This window comes from Poromitra crassiceps, assembly GCF_964638095.1.
Source record: "Poromitra crassiceps genome assembly, chromosome: 6".
NCBI lineage: Eukaryota > Metazoa > Chordata > Actinopteri > Beryciformes > Melamphaidae > Poromitra > Poromitra crassiceps.
This window is the reverse complement of record NC_139627.1, coordinates 9,989,989-10,011,016: the sequence shown is the minus strand read 5'-3', so window position 1 is coordinate 10,011,016 and position 21,028 is coordinate 9,989,989. Positions and strand designations below refer to the sequence as shown.

Here is a 21,028-nt window from a genome sequence, read left to right as displayed (position 1 = left end):
ACCATAATGCTGCAGCAGGGTACCGTGGATGGGAGGGAATGGCCATGATTGCACTGCATTCTAGGTTGTGGCTGATAGCCAATGCAGAAAGCAGAGGCCACATTTGCCCTAGCTCCTCTCTGCATAAAAGCCATCTTGTTACCCGAGTGCCACCATGTTGTTGAAAGAAATTATACAAGTGAAATGCCCAAAGAAAACCTGGAGTTCTGACTGTGTCTCCCCCCCTTTTCTCATTCTTTTTGTTAATCATACGCAGGATCTTATGAAGACTTCAATGGCAGATGATCCAGGCTTCGTTTCAGAGTTGGCTGATTTGTTCGACAACTACACTTGTTCTAATGGCACCGATGGAAACATTAGTGGCATGCATTTTGAGGCAGTGTTCGTCCCGGTCCTGTACTCTGTGGAGGTCGTTGTGGGTCTCCTGGGGAACGGGCTGCTCCTGATGGTTGTGGCTCTGACCCTGAGGAAGACGAGCAACAGACTGAAGCGATTCTATATGCTCTATCTCCTCCAGCTGTGTGTGGCAAACTGCGGGCTGCTGATCACACTGCCCTTCTGGGCCGCACAGGCCGCTCAAGATGACGGCTGGAGCTTCGGGACGCCCCTTTGCAAGATCATTGGAGCCATGTTCACGGTAAGTGGAAAGAGGCACTAACACTGACTGAAGGCTTGTTGAACTTTTGATGTTATCTTCCACAATGCTTTGGATAATATGGTCAATGCATTTCACCTCTCTCTGCTGATGTCTTTGTGCCCCCAAGGTCAACTTCTACTGTGCGATCTTCCTGGCGGCCTGCATCAGACTGGCCCCCTTTTGGATTAGTGTCTTTGTTTTTTCCAATACACGCTACTTCACCACCATCAGCTGCCTGTTGGCCTGGCTCTTCTCCTTGCTCCTCACCATCCCTGACTGGGTCTTCCTAGAAGCTGTGAGAGATGACAGACGAGGCAAGACAGAGTGTGTTCATAACTACCTGCTTTCCACTCAGTCAGTATCTGACTGGCAGCTGGCTGACTCACGCCTGCTCTACCACATAGTGGGCTTCCTGCTGCCTTCAGCCATCCAGATCGTCTGCAACTGCTACTTCCTGCGACGGATGGTGCACGACAGTCAACCGACTGTCGTGCCGAGGTACACCAGAGTCGTAAGACTCCTGATCCACATGGTGTTGTTCCTTCTCTGCTGGACACCGTACAATGTCATCCTCATGTTGGACACACGTCACTCCAACAGCAGCCGTCAGGACTGTGAGATCAGAAGACGTCTGGACAGAGACTTGATCGTCACCTCCTCTGTGAGTTACCTCTACTACAGCCTCACTCCCCTGATTTACATCGCTAATGATACCAAGCTCCGGGCTGAGTTCCTGTCCATGTTGTATAACGGGTTGTATAATGGGTGCAATGCGAAGATGGACTCAAGTCCAGGAGACATCGGATTACAGCCTAGGGGAAGCTACACTTGGCCTGCATCTGCAGAGACCTCCAACTCCATTGGTGATGCATTGATGATCTGATAGAGATCAGAAAGACAGATCGATGAGCAGGCACACAATCTGACCAACTCTTTTTGATTTCTTCGTGATTTTACCACCATTTTCTCCCCAATCGTACTTGGCCAATTTCCCCCTGCTGCCCCGGTCGCTGCTCCGCCCCCTCTGCCGATCTAGCGAGAGCCGCAGACTAGCACCATGCTTCCTCCGACACATGCGCAGTTGCCAGCCGCTTCTTTTCACCTGATAGCGGGGAGCTTCACCGGCAGGATGTAGCACATGGGAGGATCACGCTATCCCCACCAGTCCCCCTCCGCCCCGAACAGGCACCCCGACCGACCAGAGGAGGTGCTAGTGCAGTGACCCCGACCGACCAGAGGAGGTGCTAGTGCAGTGACCCGACCGACCAGAGGAGGTGCTAGTGCAGTGACCCGGGGTCTCATCTATAAAACCTTGCATAGAATCCTTACTAAGGAAAGAATGACTAACCTATCAGTGACTGTGCGCACACCTGTTCCCCGTTTATAGGTTTCAGCACCGGTACACATACCCTTTTGTTCTAGGTAGCAGGAGGAGGGTTAGCTACAGTATCTTCCATTCTTTGTATATATCACTGTATTAGTGAATAATAAGTTTCCACTGTATTAATTGTGTTATTAACTGTGTAATGTAATTTTGGAAATAATGTTCTGATGAACAAGAGGGAGGAATTGTCGTAAGATAACCCAAAATTAGTTAGAAGGAGTGGTTTAGTAAACTCCTCCTCTGTATGGTAATTATAGTCTCCACCTCCTCCTCCCTCTTGGGGATTAAATAGAGTGTACAACCTGAGAACCGGAAGTATTACAGCTACGAGATATGAGATGTAGAAGATGCTTCCATGCGCATGTTTCAGTAATAAATCATGGATTATTTTAAGCAAATAGAGTTGGTTATTTAGTAAGTAAGATCATTCTTACGACAGTACCAAAACATTCATGGAATTGTATACATTTGGTATGGCTACAAAGCTCTTGTGAATCCAAAGAGTCCAATCACATTCATGTCTGATGAAATATGGCCTCATTTTAACCTTTTCAAAATGTGATAATACAATTTGTTTGTACTGTACTTGACCTTATACTGTATAAAATGCTATATTGTGAGCTGAGCTCTAGGATAATCACAGCCTTGTTAAACTCTCTAGTCTAGAACCAGAATGTATAAGATTGTATGGGATGTCCAGGTACATTGAAGTGTGTTTTTCTGAGCTATTTTCAGAAAATAGTGCTTGTCATCCAATCGTCAACACTGTCAAACTTGCACAAATCTACAATTCTCAAAAGTTGTTCACACACATTTTTACCCCCCAAGCCCAAGGTCATGAGGTGGTGTTTTGGAGAAATTTTAACTAATGCACTATAGCTCTAGCGGCTTTAGCTCAGGAGGTAGAGCGGGTCGGCCAATGACGCAAGGGTTGGCGGTTCGATCCCCGCTCCCTCCCAGCTGCTGTCGTTGTGTCCTTGGGCAAGACACTTAACCCTCCTTGCTCCCAATGGTGTGTAGGCACCCTGCGTGGCAGCCTGCCGCCATCGGTGTATGAATGGGTGAATGTAGACTATCTACTCATTGTAAAGCGCTTTGGATAAAAGCGCTATATAAATGCAGACCATTTACCATTTACCATTTACCATATATTATTTTAGTTAAAGTAGTTATAGTGTTTTTTATTCTCTAGCCTCTGCATTTTGCTTTCAAAGTGCACCAGATTGATTGATTTTTACTTGAAGGTCTGTGGGCAACGCAAGCTTAATCAAACGCGAACCAGTGTTCAGCGACATCATCTTCACACGAGGACTATACTTTCATGAGTTTTGAAGCGTAAATGCGAGCCCTAGAAGTAAAAAGCTTGTGCTAAGCTAATCCAGAACTACACACAGTGTCGCATAGGCTTCCACGTCACGTCACCACTCAACCTGGAGTGTTGTTGATATGTGCGCTGCTGTGCACTGATTACCCCGGGCTGAACCAGGTGAGGGAAAGAGAATTTCCATGTTCGTCCTTTGAAGTGGTGACATTATTGACATATAAGATCCCTGTCGGCTCAACAGTGTAGTCTCATTTAGCCGTTTGCTAGCTAGCGGCCCTTTTAACGGCACGTAAAAGCTTCAAAACTCATAAAAGTGGTCCTCATGTGTGAAGATTATCCTGCTGAACACTGGTTCGCGTTTGAATAAGCTAACCACAGACCTCATTTGAAGCATCGCGCCAAAAACCCATTCAAAAATCCCATACGCAGAAACAGTGAAGAACCCGGAAGTGTTAGCATCAATGTTTTCCGGACTCAATCCTGCGGCTCTCTATTACCTGACGAGGAGCGAAACTAACGTAGCTAAGCTAACGTTAGCCACCGGCAGCCGTCTGGTGCAGTGTTAGAACCGTGTGCAAAGCTAACTAGCAGCTCATGTGGTCTGGAATAGTAGTTTCTTGTGGCCATGTACCCTGTGTTGATTGTTGCAGTGTCTGAATGAGTGAGTTTATATTAATAAGTTACTGGTTTACCTGTACATTCCAATAGTAATATTTTAGTATAGTCTATTGATGTAGCTACAGTATCTTTTATTTTTGTTATATTGTTTTTCAGTAACTTAGTAATAATATCCACTGTGACAGTTATATGTGCAGTACATGTATGTTTCTGTGACCCATTTTCAACCAGCTTTGTATCATTAGAACATCAGTAGTATATCAGAAAACTGTAAACGGTTTTGAAGTCTGTCATTTAATTTGACAGTTATTGAGTGTTAAAGTGTGGACCAGTGACATCACTGGTCCACACTAACTCAAATGAATAACTCATTAACTCAAATCAACTCTCAATAACTGTCAAACTAGATGAATGATGAATAGTTTGATAGTTATTGAGAGTTGATTTGAGTTAATGAGTTATTCATTTGAGTTAGGGTGGACCAGTGATGTCACTGGTCCACACTTTAACACTCAATAACTGTCAAATTAAATGACAGACTTCAAAACAGTTTACAGTTTTCTGATATACTACTGATGTTCTAATGATACAAAGCTGGTTGAAAATGGGCGGAGTGTTCCTTTAAAGACAAAATACACTTTGATCTGGGAAAGCAGCGTCATCTATTCTTTCCACACCATATCTCCCTTTTACAGGACTTTACATGTGTGTGTTTGTGTGTGTGTGTGTGTGTGTGTGTGTGTGTGTGTGTGTGTGTGTGTGTGTGTGTGTGTGTTCAGCAAGGCCGGATTAACCATAGGGCGGGGCCCTCGGGGTGAAGGGGCCCTAAAAAAAAAAAAAAAAAATTTTTTTTTTTTTTTTTTTTTTGGTCGGGCTCATGTTGGGCTCCACAGAACTATGACACAAATCTAAGACCAATCAGGACAAAATAAAATGTGTTTCCAAGAAGATTAAGTCTGATGATTTAGTCTCATTGGATGCCTGTGGGCAAGTGGTGACCAGGGGCGGGAGAAGTGGGGGTGCTTGTGGTGCTGCGGCACCCTCTGCTGTTTTGTATTGGAAATGTAATGTCAATTATTTTTTCATCATTGTAAAGCCACAGCACAGTGAAGAGGATATTAATGTGAAGATTAGCCTCTTCCTTTTGCTTTCAGAGTGCATCAGATTCATGCATTTTACTTTAAAATGTACAAAATTTCCAGTCACACTAATGTTTTTATCCTGCGATATTATATGGCGAGAAAACATCCAAACATCCGGACGATCGGTAGGGGGGCCCCTGGGAGCTTCAGTGCCCCGGGGCCCCTGGGGGTGTTAATCTGGCTCTGGTGTTCAGTATGGGTGTGGTTAGACACCACTGTAGACAAAGGGTTAGACATGATGGCACATGAAGTGGGCAGTGCTTGGTACACCAATAGCGCTATAATTTGCTCACACGGCACACACGGTTCCAAGGCCCGCAGGTGAGTGTGTGCTGTGTGGGAATAAACATGTGATTAGTAAGTGTGTTCATTCTCATGAAGCTGCTTGACTCCATGCTAAACTGTGAGAGTTTTTCTTTCTTTCTCAGGAGCCAGAAGTAACACGTGTGTCTTTGGCATGGTATAGATAGAGAGTTGTAAACTTGGGTTTTGTTTTTGGGTGTTGCTCTGCTGTTTCACTTTGACCAACTTCTGGTGAATTTCTGTTCTCATTTACCAACGATATTTACCAACTGTTTGGAATAATGTTACTCTACTGTTTGCCTAGAAAATCAGGTGAAGATGAAGAGTCTGTTTGGAAGTTGTGCACTGATCTTTACTTTTCTCTTGAGCCTCTCTGAAGTTCAGACAAAGGTAAAAACACACATTCACCATCATAACAACAATGTGATCAAAACAAACAATTCACTCTCTGCTCCATATCTTCCTCCTCTACTTGCTCTAAAATACTCTCGGCTGAACTTAAAACAAAATCCTCTCTCCTCAGGCTGGGAAGAGATCTCTTCAAGGTATTGTGCATATTTCTATTGTTTACATCTGAAAAACCTAAAAAGTTGCCACACATTTTAATTCATTCAACTTTGACTTTGGTCATCTTGTTTATATTGTGACAGACTGCACACAGATTAAGGCTCTCAAACCAGATGCAGCCAGTGGGCTTTATTACCTCCAGCCGCCGGGAGTCAACAAACCTTTCTTGGTATGAAAATACAAAATACGGTCATAACTTCCCAAAGCGGTAAAGAGTGGACACCCCTAACGGCTTTTGACAAAGCGGGCGGCTCTTGTACGAGTTGGGCAGTGAGAATGTGTTGCAGCCGTCTGCGCCCTCCAAGCTACATTCCTGTTGAGAAAGTGTTGTGAACATGCAGGGCAGCTTGCTTTTTGACATCATGCTGTGTGTGTTTGGACTTGTCCTCAGGCTTACTGTGAGATGCTGCCTGACGGGGGCTGGACGGTGATTCAGAGACGAACTGGAGCAGAGGTCTCCTTCCGCAGGGGATGGGCCGCGTATAAAAACGGCTTTGGACGCCAGGACAGTAAGTCAAGTCGGCCTACAAGATGTTACTTTCCAAGGGCACTACTTTCCAAGGGCACTACTTTCCAAGGGCACAACCGCCGCAAAAGTACAACCGTGTGACCAGTGATGTTGTCTAATTTAAAAAAGGGTTTCATAAATCCAAGTGTTGTAAAACTCCCACAAGCCATAGAACACCATGGGGTTAATCAACTGAAGTTAAAAGATGCAAATCAACAAAATTATGAGTTGTGAGGTTTTCGTAGACATAATGTCTTTCATTTTTTGACAGTGACTGTATGACTCTTATGCTGCCTATAGTTTCCTACTGGTGTAATGCATTAACATGGATGTTAACTATATTGGGTTCACGATAACGATACGATACGATATTTTAACAATATTTTTTTTAACAAAAGTAAATCATTTTTATGTATTTATTTATCATTTATTTAACCATGTGAGTCCCGTTGAAATCGAAACCTCTTTTCAAGGGAGCCCTGGGAAAATACTGGAAAAATAGTCTTTCATTTGAAATACACAAAATACAAAACAAATGCTGTTTTTGGAAATTGTTATTATAATAACTAGAAAACAACATGGAAGATAATGCTTCTATTGCAATAGAATGTGTCACACTGTCACAAACTAAATGTTTGTTGCATGGTGAAAGAAAAATAAAGTATACAATCTATTTCTTAAATAACTCATGCTCAATGGTCCCTAAACTTATGTAATCTTATGTACCCCTTGAGCTGTTTTGCCATGCCAGTAGTAGTCTACCCCCTCACTCATGCGTGTTGATTCTGCTAAATTTGTTCTATTATTATTCAGGAGCAAAACATTTTTTTTTTTTTTTTTACGATATCGATATCGTGACGTTTCGATATCGCGATATATCGTGCGATGAAATATCGTGACACCCCTAATGTTAACCCATTGATACCTGATGCAGCATTTGCGTGTATATCCCTCATTTGTGTGCGTATCCCTTTAAGACCGCGAACCGCGGTTCACGGTCTTAAAGGGATACACACACAAATGCTGCATCAGGTATCAATAGGTTAAGAGGCTCTCTTGGCAGTGGAAGGTGATTTGAATCAAAGTGTTGACAAAAAGCAGATGACATTAAGGCAGTTGCACAAAACAGGTTTGACAAACTAAGATGCAGGACAAAATGCAGGATCTCACATGTAGTGCAGACAAGACTTGAATGTGTACGACAGTCGAATAAATAAAAACACAACTACAGTATTCACCTTATGTAGCCCCACCCACTTGACCCATGGTGTCACGACTTCCTGTTCAAAATGCCGTCTGTTTTACCTGCTCAAACTGCTTTGACTCACCTGGTCAAACCTAGTTTGACTCACATTATGAGTCAGACTAGGTTTATGCGTCACAGGAAGTGTAAACACAATCAGAATTTCCGATTGTGTTTACACTTCCTGTTAGTCTCTCAAGCCTGACTGTCTCTTCTACATACAGTAAGGTGAATACGAAGGCATAAGACATGGGGGAGGGGGGGTGACTTTGTTAACATACTCATAGGGCCCTATCGTCATACAGGCGCTATCGTTTGCACACCAGTTTGCGCACCTCTTAAAGGAACACTCTGCCCATTTTCAACCAGCTTTGTATCATTAGAACATCAGTAGTATATCAGAAAACTGTAAACTGTTTTGAAGTCTGTCATTTAATTTGACAGTTATTGAGTGTTAAAGTGTGGACCAGTGACATCACTGGTCCACACTAACTCCAATTAATAACTCATTAACTCAAATTAACTCTCAATAACTGTCAAACTAGATGAATGATGAATAGTTTGACAGTTATTGAGAGTTGATTTGAGTTAATGAGTGATTAATTTGAGTTAGTGTGGACCAGTGATGTCACTGGTCCACACTTTAACACTCAATAACTGTCAAATTAAATGACAGACTTCAAAACAGTTTACAGTTTTCTGATATACTACTGATGTTCTAATGATACAAAGCTATTTGAAAATGGGCGGAGTGTTCCTTTAAGTCATCTTCCCTGCGTCTTATGCTATGCTATGTCTTATGCTATCGTCTGCCTCCACCATCCAGTTTTGCGCTGGGATCTAAGCGCAGACACAGGTGTAGGCGTGGCCTAGGCCAAACCAGGCGTGTATGTGCAAAATACTGCCCTTTGTACGCCTCTTCCCTTATTGTTTGCCTCCCGCAAGTGTCATTTTGCACTCTGGCGAAGATGCCATCGCACAATCGAACATCCCACTGCACCTGTGAGCACACCAGTGTTCTGTGCGCAGTGCAGGACATCCTGGCTCGGATACATTACGCACGGCATGGATGTCCCTCTCTCTCCAAAACCTCGCACGCACACACTCTCCCCTCTTCGAATGCCACGTTGATTTTCAACTATAGCCTACATTGCAGTTTGTCATGGTTTTATTAGGCTACATGGGCCCTATCTTCGCAACGGCGGTAATTCTGCGTTCGCGCCCGTTTTCTCTGTCCCTCTGCTGGCCCACTCAGCGAGGAGGAAGCTGCTGTCACACGCTGTGGCTTTTAAGGGGGATGGACATGATCACACCTGTGAATCATTTTGGGGATAAACACACGTATATGGAGGTTTGCGCCGATGTCACGCAGACTGCAGCGGGGCAACATGCCCACAATTAGCACTGTACGCGGCGCTATTCGGGTGCAAAACGGGCGCTAACGCAAACTTACCTGCCTTTGCGACGATAGTGTTTAGTTTAGTTTAGTTTAGTTTAGTTTAGTTTAGTTTAGTTTATTTAAGGATCCCCATTAGAAGGACATGACTGCACCTCTAATCTTCCTGGGGTCCTGAGCACAGAGAATACAAACATATAATAAAACGATTAAAAGAAATATATATATATATATATATATATATATATATATATATATATATATATATATATATATATATATATACTCAACATAACAGAGGATAAAAAGAAAATCAGACGACAAAAAGAACATCTAACAACTCAAACTAATAAGGTCAACAAATATACAACTGTGTGAAAATATGAAATGACGTGTTAACAGATAACAGTACAATTAAACACACTAGACAGAGAAAAAACATAAAATAAACCACTAAAGATAGACAAAAGCTATTTGGCAAGGAATTGCTTTGTTTGTTTTCTAAAGGCAGATTTATTGTTAACAGTAGATATGATGTCCTTTGGCAGAGAGTTCCAGAGTGATATTGATCTATATAAAATGGTAATTTTCCGAAAATTGGTTCTTGGAGCTGGGAGTGTAAAGTGACCAGCCGCAGCACCTCTAGTGCTGTATCCATGCCCAGAGTGTCATGGCTTCATGACTTGTTTTGCCATGAAAATAATCCTGGAAACATGAAATGGCTTCCCTCAGAGGATCACTGGCTCGGACTGGAGAGGGTTTTCTCTCTGACCAAGACCAAGCGCTGGAGCCTCAGGGTGGACCTGTGGGACCATGAGGGTGGTGCCGCCTTCGCCCAGTACACAGACTTCAGAGTGGGCAGCGAGGAGCAGGCTTACAGGCTGACTGCTGGGGACTACAGAGGGGATGCAGGTAGAGCCATTTTATCTTCCTTTACTGCTGCTCAATATCAATATGAAAGAATTCATAATGATTAATAATCTCTCTCTCTCTCTCTCTCTCTCTCTCTCTCTCTCTCTCTCTCTCTCTCTCTCTCTCTCTCTATATATATATATATATATATATATATATATATATATATATATATATATATATATATATTTGAATTGATGTATGCTTTATAACTCCCCCAGAAATGACATTTTTGAAAACGATCCACTGTAAATCTATCATGTGCCGAGCAATGGCCTGGGAACAGAGGAAATAGGGGCATGTGCAATGTGTGCATTAACGTGCTGTAAATATCTTATTTTCTGCCACACAGTGGCTAATATCCTTATTATGATACTAGCATAAGCACATTTCCCATAATCCCCATTGGCCCCTCCCCCCTCCCCCTCCTGAAGAGGATCAACATGTTGGAAGTGATTTCTCCATCTTCCTTTCCCTCCTCCTTCCACCATCTGCTGCAGATCCGAAGCTCTGACAGCTTTAGCTCAATTTGCTCTGAAGAACACAACCTCTTCGTGTTTTGTGCGATAAACCATCCAGATTTCCCTCCAGATCCACAAGGTGGAGAAACAATGGAGGATGTTTTGTGCCATAAAGCATCCAGTAGTTCCCTCCAGATCCACCAGGTGGAGAAACAATGAAGGATGCAGAGTAGAGGCTTATAGAGGCTGACAGGCTCACCACTGGTGGACTGCTTTGTTTACAATAATTATACTAAAGTGTTCATAACGAATGGGATAGTGATGTGTTAATGTTACAAGTGCAAACCTTTAAGATCACCCCACCACCCCCCCTTTTCTCTGCCCCCCCCCCCCCCCCCCCCCCCCCACAACCCATATCCCCCTAGCCACTAACCCTACCCACCCCTTGAATCCCGACTCTCTACTACCTTCCTATCCCAATAGACCAATTTGGAGTGGACGTAACAGGGTTCTATCACTGCAGTTGGCGATGCATCATCGTAGCAGAAAATCTGAGGAAACAAGTGAAACCGAAACTAGAGAGATCCCCGGAATAAGGGAAAAAGACGTCTTGTGCCGTAGAGACGCTGGGCTTTCCCTCTAGGAATATGAAGATATCCGGCACTGTAACTTTGGCGATGTAGTTGGATCCTAGACCCAGAGTCACTTCACGTTTGGACTAGGGATGTGGATTTCAGTTCATTTGACTTTCGACTAACCGGCACCCTTAATCGGTTAACCATCGGTTAATAAAAAGAAAAAAAGACACAACGTGAAATATTAAGACAGTGGCGCATCCCTTTCATTCCAGCGTTCTAGAGTTTCAGTCTGCATTTTTGCGACCGTTATTTTAGTGTGCGAGCCCGGTACTGCATTGCTTCCTAGACTTCCCAAATCTGCTTGAATTTGACATTAATCTTATGTCTTATGTCATAGACCAATGTCTGTAATAGTGATATTTACTCGGGCTCCACAGGCACACTGTGCACACTGTGCACATCTCATGTATTCACGCTTCTGCATGACGCCATTTTGTAATCGTCTTTCCGGTTTTAGACACGGAAGTAGATTACGCCTACCATAGTCATTTTTAGACTTGGCAAAAAGCTGTTTTCAAGCAAAAAGAAAAAAAACTGTTTTAAAGTTTTAATATTTTGCGGGTGAGAACGTAACATATATGTGACCAGTTTATCAGAATAACGCCTATTTGGACATATTTAACGAGCAGCGAGGGCTGGGAGCGCTGGCTGTGCTGACACCGGTCGGACTAGCTATCTGTCAAACCCTACTGTAGTTAGGCTACTTGCAGTGAGAAAACACTGTCGACGTGCTTTTGTAACTAACGTTAAATGCCGACCGGGTACCGCCATCGGCTCCTCGCAGCAGTAACGCTATGAACATGTAACTGAAGTTGGCCGCAGTGTAGCTTATTCTGAATGTTGCCGAACTTCATTCATTATTATAATGACGTTTTGTTTTGAAATTGGCCGCCAACTAGCGCTGAACCGGAGAATAAATACAATTGCGTGTAACGCGGAAGAGAGGAAAAAGTGGGCGTGGTGAATAAGGTGAATAGGAGAAGGCGGGGCAGCGGGGGGAAGCGACACAGAGAGACAAGCCACTTTTCATTCACCCTGTGAATGAAAGCCGTGATTGTTGTGGGATTATTACGTTAACTTACATTATGGATATTCTTCGGTAGAATCGATGTGGAAGACGCAGCTTGTTGCTTCATTCTTGAAAGACGACGTGCGATCACTAAACACTGACATAAGTGAAAGTAGAAACCTCATGCCCCATGCTTGCAGACTAGAGCAACGTTTGTCCGCACGGGTGTCAGGCGGAGAAATTCAATGCAGATTTTCCACTGCCTGGCTGTAACGTTAACGTTCGGCCGACAGCAACACATACAAGCGTCCTTCCACATGGATTCTGAATCCATGGAAGACCATGGAACCATGGAAGACGCTTATTGCTTCAAACACGACGAGCGATCTGTCTCTAAACACTGAGCGAACGTGAAAGTGAAAGTTAGAACCTCGGCAGAGAAATGCAGTTTTCCCCACACTGTCTGGCAGCTCGTCAGGTAACGCTAAAGTCGCTAATGTTATTCAACCGGCAGCACAGTCCCACACAGCACACACGGAGTTAACAAAATGATAGAACATGTGTTAGTGACTACGTTTACATGCACACAATATTCCACTATTATTCGGAAAATGGCAATATTCTGAATTTGATAAGGGTCATGTAAACAGCATATTCCAGTTGCATTTTCCGAATTTGCCCTTTTTCCGAATTTAGCATTTTCCGATTAAGACATCTGGGTTATTCCAGTATTATTCGGGTTTTCTGAGGACCCCAACTCCACTGGCTTCCCATACAAATCAGTATAACTTTCAAAGTCCTCCTCCTCGCCTATAAAGCCCTCCATTCCCCACAGCAAAAGATCCACCAATGGTGACCGAGCGTTCTCTGCTGCTGTTCCCAAGCTCTGGAACTCCCTCCCACTCTCCATCCGTGCAGGCCCGGTTTTACAGGGGTGCAAAAGCACGCAGTGCACCCTTATTTTATTTGTCTGCATGCTCAGTTGAAAAGTAAAAAAAAAAATATATATATATATATATATATATATATATATATTGCTGCAGGGTGGGGCTGATGTGTTGCCAGGGTTTGGTCCGGGTGAGAATCCTGGCAGCTCTGTACATAGTATAGTTTGATGTAGCTACAGTATATTTTATTTTTGTTATATTGTTTTTCAGTAACTTAGTAATAATATCCACTGTGACATCTATATGTGCAGTACACATATATATATATATATATATATAAATGCTGCAGCTGCACACTTACTGTTTAAACTTGAATTATAATTGTTGTTTTTCTTTGTTCTTTGATGTGAATTTATGGCTTTTTGGCACCTACATGTAACCTTTTAAGGTTGAGATATAGTAAAGCACTTGAAACACTTGAAATATTCTTGCTTGGCTGGTATCATCTGGAAATGATGGTAAAATGCATTATTTTTAGTAAAATAACATGTCAAATTTTTCGGGCGGCCCGTGCATGTGCACCCCTTCCTATCTACGATGCATCCCTAGTCATCTTGTTCTGGAACCGGCCCTGCATCTGTGACTCTGGCTCCATCAACATTTTGAAGAACAGACTAAAAACGCATCTCTTCAGTCTCGCTCTTCCTCAGCACGGCCTGGGTTCAGGGTAGCACTATCCCATAACTGTTTTTAGTCCCTTTCCTATCATTTTTTTTCATACTGCTTTTTTTGTTGTATTTTACCTGTACAGTGTCCTTGAGTCGCTTTTAAAATCACATTATATTATTATTATTGGGTCAGGAAACCTCACCCCATTGAAAGAGTTAGCTTATTTGTGAAGATAACCTGCCTGCTGCTTTAAAATACGTGGAGAAGACGTTCGAATCTTCCATATTTCTACGACAGCTGAACCGCTAGCTGTCACTTTCCGCAATCAGTTCGGCTCCGCACAGGTAATCACTGTTAGAAAACATACTGTATAAGAGGTCCATTGCTCCTTTTCTCTCGCTCCACCACCCTGCCCGCCCCAACACCACCCATATCCCCCTAGCCACTAATCCTACCCATCCCTCAAATCTAAACTCTTTGCCATCTTCCTATCCCTAGCTACGGCCCTTTAACCACTAACCTCACAAACGTCCACTGAGTGACTGATTGACTGTCCTGACTTTTCCATCTTATGACCGTTGGCCCAGCACCGTGGTAGAAATGCTACACACCACAAAAACATTTCCTGACTCTAGGGACTGACCAGCCGCGCTGGAACTACTATTTAAGTAGGGGGTGCTGTAAGGAAGGGACTCTCGGCCCTTGCGGGCAGTGGCGAAGAAAATTTGACATTTTTGGGACTTTTAGCCATATTTAAAGGAATATTTCATTTAAAATTAACATTAGGATTATACTGTTGTGATGTCATTATTCAGTGTCTTCTCCTCTTCTCTGCAGCATTACTCAATTTACCCTCAGGAATCAGGGACAGTGATAGCCTACCTGCTATTCCTCCCATATATCCAGGGCCGGATTAATAGTACCATGGGCCCCCGGGGCTATTCATTTTCTAAGGACCCCCCCTCCCCCCTTCCTGCTGCAAGGAAGGGACTGTAGGCGTCACCCGCCGCAAAAAAAGATAGACATTTATTGGCCGTTTGGATGTTTTTTAGCCATATTTAAAGGAATATCTCATTTGAAATTAACATTCAAAGCCATGTGTAAGATGTAACAATAAGCACTTTTATTAAAACAAAATAAAGTGCAAAGGCTGGTTAAAAGAGGCAGCTGCATAATGCATGTAAATTAAAACTTAAATAGCCCATATTAAATATGTGATGTCATTATTCAGTCTTAACCACCAATATTTGATCCTTTTCTCAGTGGGTGGGTTAATTTAAGCGTAAGTATTTAAGCATATATCAGTAAGTGGCATAAAGATAAATATCATAAAGATGTCATAGAAGTCATAAAGATGATATCTTCCAGACTGAAATGTTATAACAGAAGTGGAGTATTGGCCAGAATGACATGAACATTTGGACACTTATTCAGCGGGTAGGCCTATTTTGCATGTTGCGTTCAGGTGCACTGTAATTTTTTTTTTTTTTTTTTTTTTTTTAGAAAATTCCATATATTGCCACCGGGGGGGGCACTCCCCGCACCCAGCTTCCCGCGCCCTTGAGACTCACTTTCTATCCCAACTCTCTCCAAAGGCGACGCCATCCGTGGGACGTACGCCGGCATTGACCAGAACGGCTTTGGCTTCAGCACCATCGACCGCGACAACGACGGCTGCTCGCCCTGCATCTTCGGAGACATTGCCATCCCAGACTGCAGCTCCTGGGAGGCGGGCGGCGGTGGCTGGTGGTTCAGCCGCTGCGGCTCAGCCAGCCTGAACGGAGACTGGCACCCGGCCGGAGAACACATCGGCTGGGCGTCCGGCCTCCATTGGCTCACCTGGAAGGGTCCCGCCCCCTACTCCGCCCGCGCCACCCGAATGATGATCAAGGCTGTGTGAGAGGATCCGACCACCTTCTCACTTTGACGGCGTCCTATATCGCTGCACTGTCACGCGCCTTGTGCATCAGATGCTAACTAGCATGGTAACCTTGTGCGTAAATAATGTACGCCCACGGGCGCATCGTTAAACAAGCACTGTGCACCTGTTGGGGTCAGGCAAAGGTCAACTTACGCCATGGGGCTGGAGCTGGTCTTCCAATGAGAAAACACCCTCCCCTCTCTCTGGTTATGTGTTAGTGTCTCCATGGGTCTTCCCCTGGAGAGTATAACCTTAAGTCCCCCACCATATACAAACCCTAACCCAGTGATACTCAACTTATGGCCCGGGGCCCAGGTCCAGCCTGTGATACGGTGTCTGGTGGCCCTCTGAGCATTTTCTCTCTTTTTTTTATATTTTGTTTTGCCATTTAAATTGTTCAGAACAACACACAAAAACAAACAAACTCAGATACAGGAAAAGAAAATAAGAGAAAGAAAAAAATAACATATATACACTCCAAAATTACAACGCGGTGCCACCAGTTACATACATGCTTGTAAAAAAAAATATGGGATCCCACCCAAGCGAGAGAGACCAGCCGGGCGAATCACCTGTCACCCCTAACCTCATCAAGGTAGGCCAGAAACGGGTCGCAAATAGTTAGAAATCTCCCAGGTGAGTTGGTCCTCAGGAACCTGAGTCTCTCCATTCGTATAACATACGGTAGATCATGTCCGCCAACCACAACAGAAAAGAGGGTGGAGAGGGGGACTTCCATTTCTGCAGAATGAGTTTCTTGGCAACAATTGTCCCCTGTGTCAGAGAGATTGTTGCACAGCTGTAGGGCAGTCGAGAGGATTCTGAGCAGCTGAAGATGGGTTATTTTGTAGGCCCTCGGACCATTTTCTAATCACAATGAAAGCTAATAATATGTTTAATAAAGTTTGACTGAGCTCCATCTAAGGGGGGAAAACTGAACAGAGAAAGATTGTCAGAGATCCTTTTTCCACGGTGCCAGCGTAGGTTGCAGCGTGGCTACGTGGTGTACATTAGTCCTAAGAGTCTTGACTGAGACTACGTCCGTGGCTGTATCATGCCAGCAAAACACGCAAATTGGAGGGTCGAACAAACAGACCCCTTCGGTCAGGACGGCCGAATCACTGCCCATCTGTCGGCAAAGACTAAAAGCACACATTTCCAAGCTCCACCTGGGACCATCTTGAACTACCACCTCTCTCTGTCTTTAAAACAAATCCTTCTCTAACTACTTTCTACAAGTGCTACTCTATTCCTTCAAAAAGTTGTAGCTGTCATAGATTGTGTTGCGTAGTCGATTTCTCTACTGTTGACAAAATGTGATATTGTAAGTCGCTTTGGATAAAAGCGTCTGCTAAATGACGTCATGTAATGTAACCCTGTGGCACAATGAAAGTGAGAGCCGGCACGCGCCAGCTGAGGTGGGATCCCGGTGGGCACCGTGGGATGTACAGGATCTGTGCTTGTTTGATTTGAGGGTTTAGGAACACATTCCAGAACTGAATTGAACAAACTGAATTTCTAGCTGTTTGTTGTTTATTGTTGAATCCCTGAATAGCCGACTTTTGAGTTGAAACTGGAGTGAATAAAGTCGCTTCAACAGCTGGATGTGATTTTTATTTTGTGAGTGGTTTTCAAAAGCTGATTTATATTGAACTTCCCTGTGTTTCCAGTATCAGTCTCATTATTGCTTTGATTATTTGCATTCTGCTTGGTGGTTCAGATTTATGCTACGACGTGGCCTCATGGTAGAGTGTATGGATGGACCAGTGATCCATCTATCCATGTGGGAGATTGACCTTAACACATTGAGTGCCAGCGACGCCATATGGCGTCATTAGAAATTTACCGTAGGCTGCCAGCGACGCCAAATGGCGTCAATAACTCCAAATTGTTTTTTTGACGGGGGGGTGTCGATCTAACCCTCTTACATCGCCTCTTACAATATGAGAGCTATTGAATGTGTCTAACCTATTTTACAGAACCCTTAGGTGGCGACAGCACTGTCCAGATGAGAGAAAGTGGAGTTAAACACACAGAAGAAGTCGTTGGGGAAAAGGAAATCGCATCGCATCCGTCCGTATGCATCGATATGCATGAAGCATATAGCTGTGCCTGCAGCAGCCAATCTGCTGTCACAATTGAGCACCTCCGTGTCCGCTGCAACAGCCCATCCGCATGATCAGCCGTGGAGTTATTATTATTCTCAACTGGAAGCATGGGAGCTGGTGACAAATACACGCGGCTGTAAAAAAGCTGGATGTAGCGGACTTTTCAGTGCAGAGCAAACGCAGGCAGCAGAAAGCCCCAGAGACACTCCCAGAAGGAGGAGTGTGCAGTTGAGGGGGGGGGGCACGCAGAGCACGCAGAGCAGCATACAACACCCAGACAGCAGGACAGGATTGGCAAACGCAAGCTAGAATATCTGATGCCCACCAGCAGTAAATCAAGACCAGCAAGAAGCTGCAACCAGCAGCGCACGCAGGGGCCAGCGCTGCTGGTTGCAGCTAAAAAATCTTATTTGGCCAAACAAAATTCCTTTGTTTTCACTCTTTTATTGAAGGAAATTATTTTTGAGGTGTCATTACATCAGAAAATATTAGCAATGAGTCAATGATGTGCTTGAAATGCTTCCTTTCACAAAAGGCTGAATATCTCAGGTTCTAGAAAAAAAGTGGCTGTTTTTGGTCAAATCAAGCTATCTTCTCCGGCTCATAACTAAAGAACGGAAAATGGGATCAATAAACGTTTTTTTGCAGGTGATAGAAGAGAGTCTCATCGTTATTTGTGCGTGTTCAGTGTTTACATAGTAATACCACACAATATTCTGTGGGCTTCGAGAAATCACTGAAAACGCTCTGAAACTCTGGCACTGGGAGCGTCCGTTCTCCAAAAGTGGCTGGCACTCAAAGTGTTAAACATCTTAAATGTTAAAATTGTGAGACTAAACTCTCTAAAAGCTTATAGACCCGATGGCCTTCTGTAATTTTGCAAAAGTGGCCCCTGGGCAAAACAAGTTGAGTATCTCTGCTCTAACCCCAACCAAGTGGCTACCAGTGTCTAACCCTAAAGACCCAATATGTAACCCCAACCTGTGGAGAGACCCAGACCCAGGTGCACCTGCACAGTGCCTGCTTGTTCAATGGTGGGCGTACATTACAAGGGTGCCGTGCTGAAGGCAATATAGGACCCCGTCAGAGTGAGAACGTGTTGCAGCATCTCATGTATATTCAAATGAAACGGCTGACTATAAAATACATATCGATTAAATTGTTTTCTTTGCAAAAGATGTTTGTATTATGTAGTAAATGCATTACTGTAAATGCAGTCAATTTCCCAATGTTATTCTAAATTAAATAAAAACTAAACATTTAATTGTTACACTAGGCTATATTGTAACTCGTTTCATTCATGAGGGTTGGTATCGCAGTGCACTTCAGCAAGTGTATAGACCTTAGGCCTTGGCCACACTGACCCGTGGTGTCTGTCCGTGTGCGTTCATTTCTCTGTTCACTTCCATTCATTTTCAATGACAACTGTCCGACTGTCCGTGGAGCACTCAGAAGCGTACGTATCCAGAAAATTTGCATACGTTTTGATGGACAGAAAGTTGAAGAGGGATGAACTTTTTCTGGACGGACGTATCGGATGGTCGGATAGTCACTGTCCGTTTAGCCAATCAGAGTCGAGGTCTCGAGAGGAGGCGTTCCGAGATTTGTTTCAACTTTTCAAAGAAGATGGCGGCCGAGGCAGTGAAGGAGGCTATAATTAATGCTGTGTACACCATCCCGCTGTTGTACAACGTGATAGTCAGTGTCACCGTCTGATTTCACCATCTAATCTGGTCATTCGGTGGCATTTTATTGCCACATAAGTAACGTAGCGCACAGAGCTTACAGCTAGCTGACGCCAGCTTTCTTCTTCTCTCGGTTTATAGGCGGGTCGCTGACACCTTCAAGGTGCTTACCGCCACCTGCTGTACAAGTAGGTTACTTGTACATGCAACGGACATAAATCTATCCGTCTATCCGTTCTGTCCATTTTCTGACGGATCAGTGTGGCCAAGGCCTTATTCGATTGACGTCACTTATGTACTGGCACGAACACCGCCGCCATATTGTCGACATAGCGCTGCAGCTATCTCTCAAGTGACAGCCTATGTGGAGAAGCGTTTATAGGAAGCTAGCCGCTGTTAGCGTTGCCTGTATCATTCCAATTGTGTTCGGATGGTGACCTGCATTACACGTGGCTGTAGTAATGACAGCAATAAAGTAAAGTATGGGGATATGTCAGCAGCACAGGAGATGTGTGGATATAGGAAAGACAGGTGAAACTTTCTGACAGCTCCTCACAGCAAAGTCTGTTCACCTCGTTCTTTTGTTTATTTATTACAGGCATTAACGGCAGCATACAAACAACAACTGTGGGGTTTTTATTGCTGTCATTACCATCGCTATTTTGTAATGGAACAGAAACGTCAATAAGGCTGTTACTAGTTGTCAGCTGCAACGCTGTGTGCGCGCAGGACGGTATATGTCAACAATATGGTGGCGTCCAGAGTTAGCGAATAAGGTCTATATATTATGTTAGCTCCGCCCTTTTAGAAGGGCTTTGCCTATTGGGTAATATCCCTCGCGACAGCGACAGACTGAAGATTTTTCATACTTGGTGTCACCAACCAGCAGCACGCCCCTTTCACCACATCACTTTGCACTCTGCAGAGGATGAGAATGATGATGCCTCCTCGGGTCTCATCTTAAGGTGCGTTCACACCGACCTATTAAAGTTTTTCGCTGGCATCGAAACTACTGACTGACTGAGGTTTCACTTGAGATACATTTCTGTTTGTAATATCTTCATCATAAAATATGTTTATATGGCCAGGGAGTTTTTTTTTTTACTTAATACTAATGGTTTACTTAAAACTAATGATTCACCGCACCCCCAAAACCCCTAGTTAGACACCCCATAAGTTAATATTGTACATGTTTTAGTTTTCAATTTTTTCACCCCCAGGCCCTCGGGGTACCCCAACTTTGATTGGCTTCCAAGAATTTTCCCAGTGGATTTGGTTTGGAATAAATTGAGAGGTGTTAGTAGACACCTATGTGAACACATTGGTGAAGAAAGCTATTGTTGGTAAGCAATTTTTTCACAGATGGTTAGAAAAAAATGCAAAAATCCCCAATAGCTGTCATGTTCCATAGCAACACCACCACAAACCTAGTTTTATCAGTCAGTTTGATCTTTTGCCAGGCGACGCTGTTTGCTCTTCACACTTCATCATATTATCGTCACAGGAAACTTCAGTTTTCCACCCTGCATTTCATCTGATGGTTTTCATGTTTAATCTTGTTTCAGTGAAAAAACATTTTCCTAACAAATCTCTACAATCATCTGCAGAGAGACAAG

The 21,028-nt window shown here is 43.8% G+C and overlaps 2 protein-coding genes across 5 annotated transcripts; both read left to right on the top strand.

The window, feature by feature from the left end:
• Positions 1-274: 274 nt before the first annotated feature.
• On the top strand, positions 275-1,520 carry LOC310777688 (C-X-C chemokine receptor type 3-like; the record flags this gene model as incomplete). The annotated part of the gene is made up of 2 exons (XM_083638066.1): positions 275-637; positions 765-1,520. The coding sequence occupies 2 exons, from the start codon at positions 275-277 to the stop codon at positions 1,518-1,520; spliced, it is 1,119 nt and encodes a 372-aa protein (XP_083494192.1).
• Positions 1,521-5,409: 3,889 nt separating this feature from the next.
• LOC310778534 (angiopoietin-4-like) lies at positions 5,410-19,004 on the top strand. Of its 4 annotated transcripts, none has more exons than XM_083638989.1 (7): positions 5,410-5,462; positions 5,713-5,798; positions 5,932-5,953; positions 6,059-6,144; positions 6,367-6,484; positions 9,855-10,034; positions 15,294-19,004. In XM_083638989.1, exons 2-7 carry the CDS (start codon positions 5,727-5,729, stop codon positions 15,596-15,598), a joined length of 783 nt encoding a protein of 260 aa, XP_083495115.1. In that variant the 5' UTR covers positions 5,410-5,462; positions 5,713-5,726; the 3' UTR covers positions 15,599-19,004. The 4 variants fall into 4 exon arrangements, with proteins under 4 accessions (XP_083495115.1, XP_083495117.1, XP_083495114.1 ...); XM_083638991.1 differs by lacking the exon at positions 5,410-5,462 and adding an exon at positions 5,490-5,508; XM_083638990.1 differs by lacking the exon at positions 5,410-5,462 and adding an exon at positions 5,541-5,565.
• The last annotated feature ends 2,024 nt before the right edge of the window (positions 19,005-21,028 follow it).

Excerpts from the sequence above, each read along its gene's own strand:
- LOC310778534 (XM_083638989.1), top strand. The coding sequence starts at position 5,727 with ATGAAGAGTCTGTTTGGAAGTTGTGCACTGATCTTTACTTTTCTCTTG. Across the intron at positions 6,145-6,366 it reads GAGTCAACAAACCTTTCTTG|GCTTACTGTGAGATGCTGCC; the intron begins GTATGAAAATAC and ends ACTTGTCCTCAG. Across the intron at positions 10,035-15,293 it reads GGACTACAGAGGGGATGCAG|GCGACGCCATCCGTGGGACG; the intron begins GTAGAGCCATTT and ends CTCTCTCCAAAG.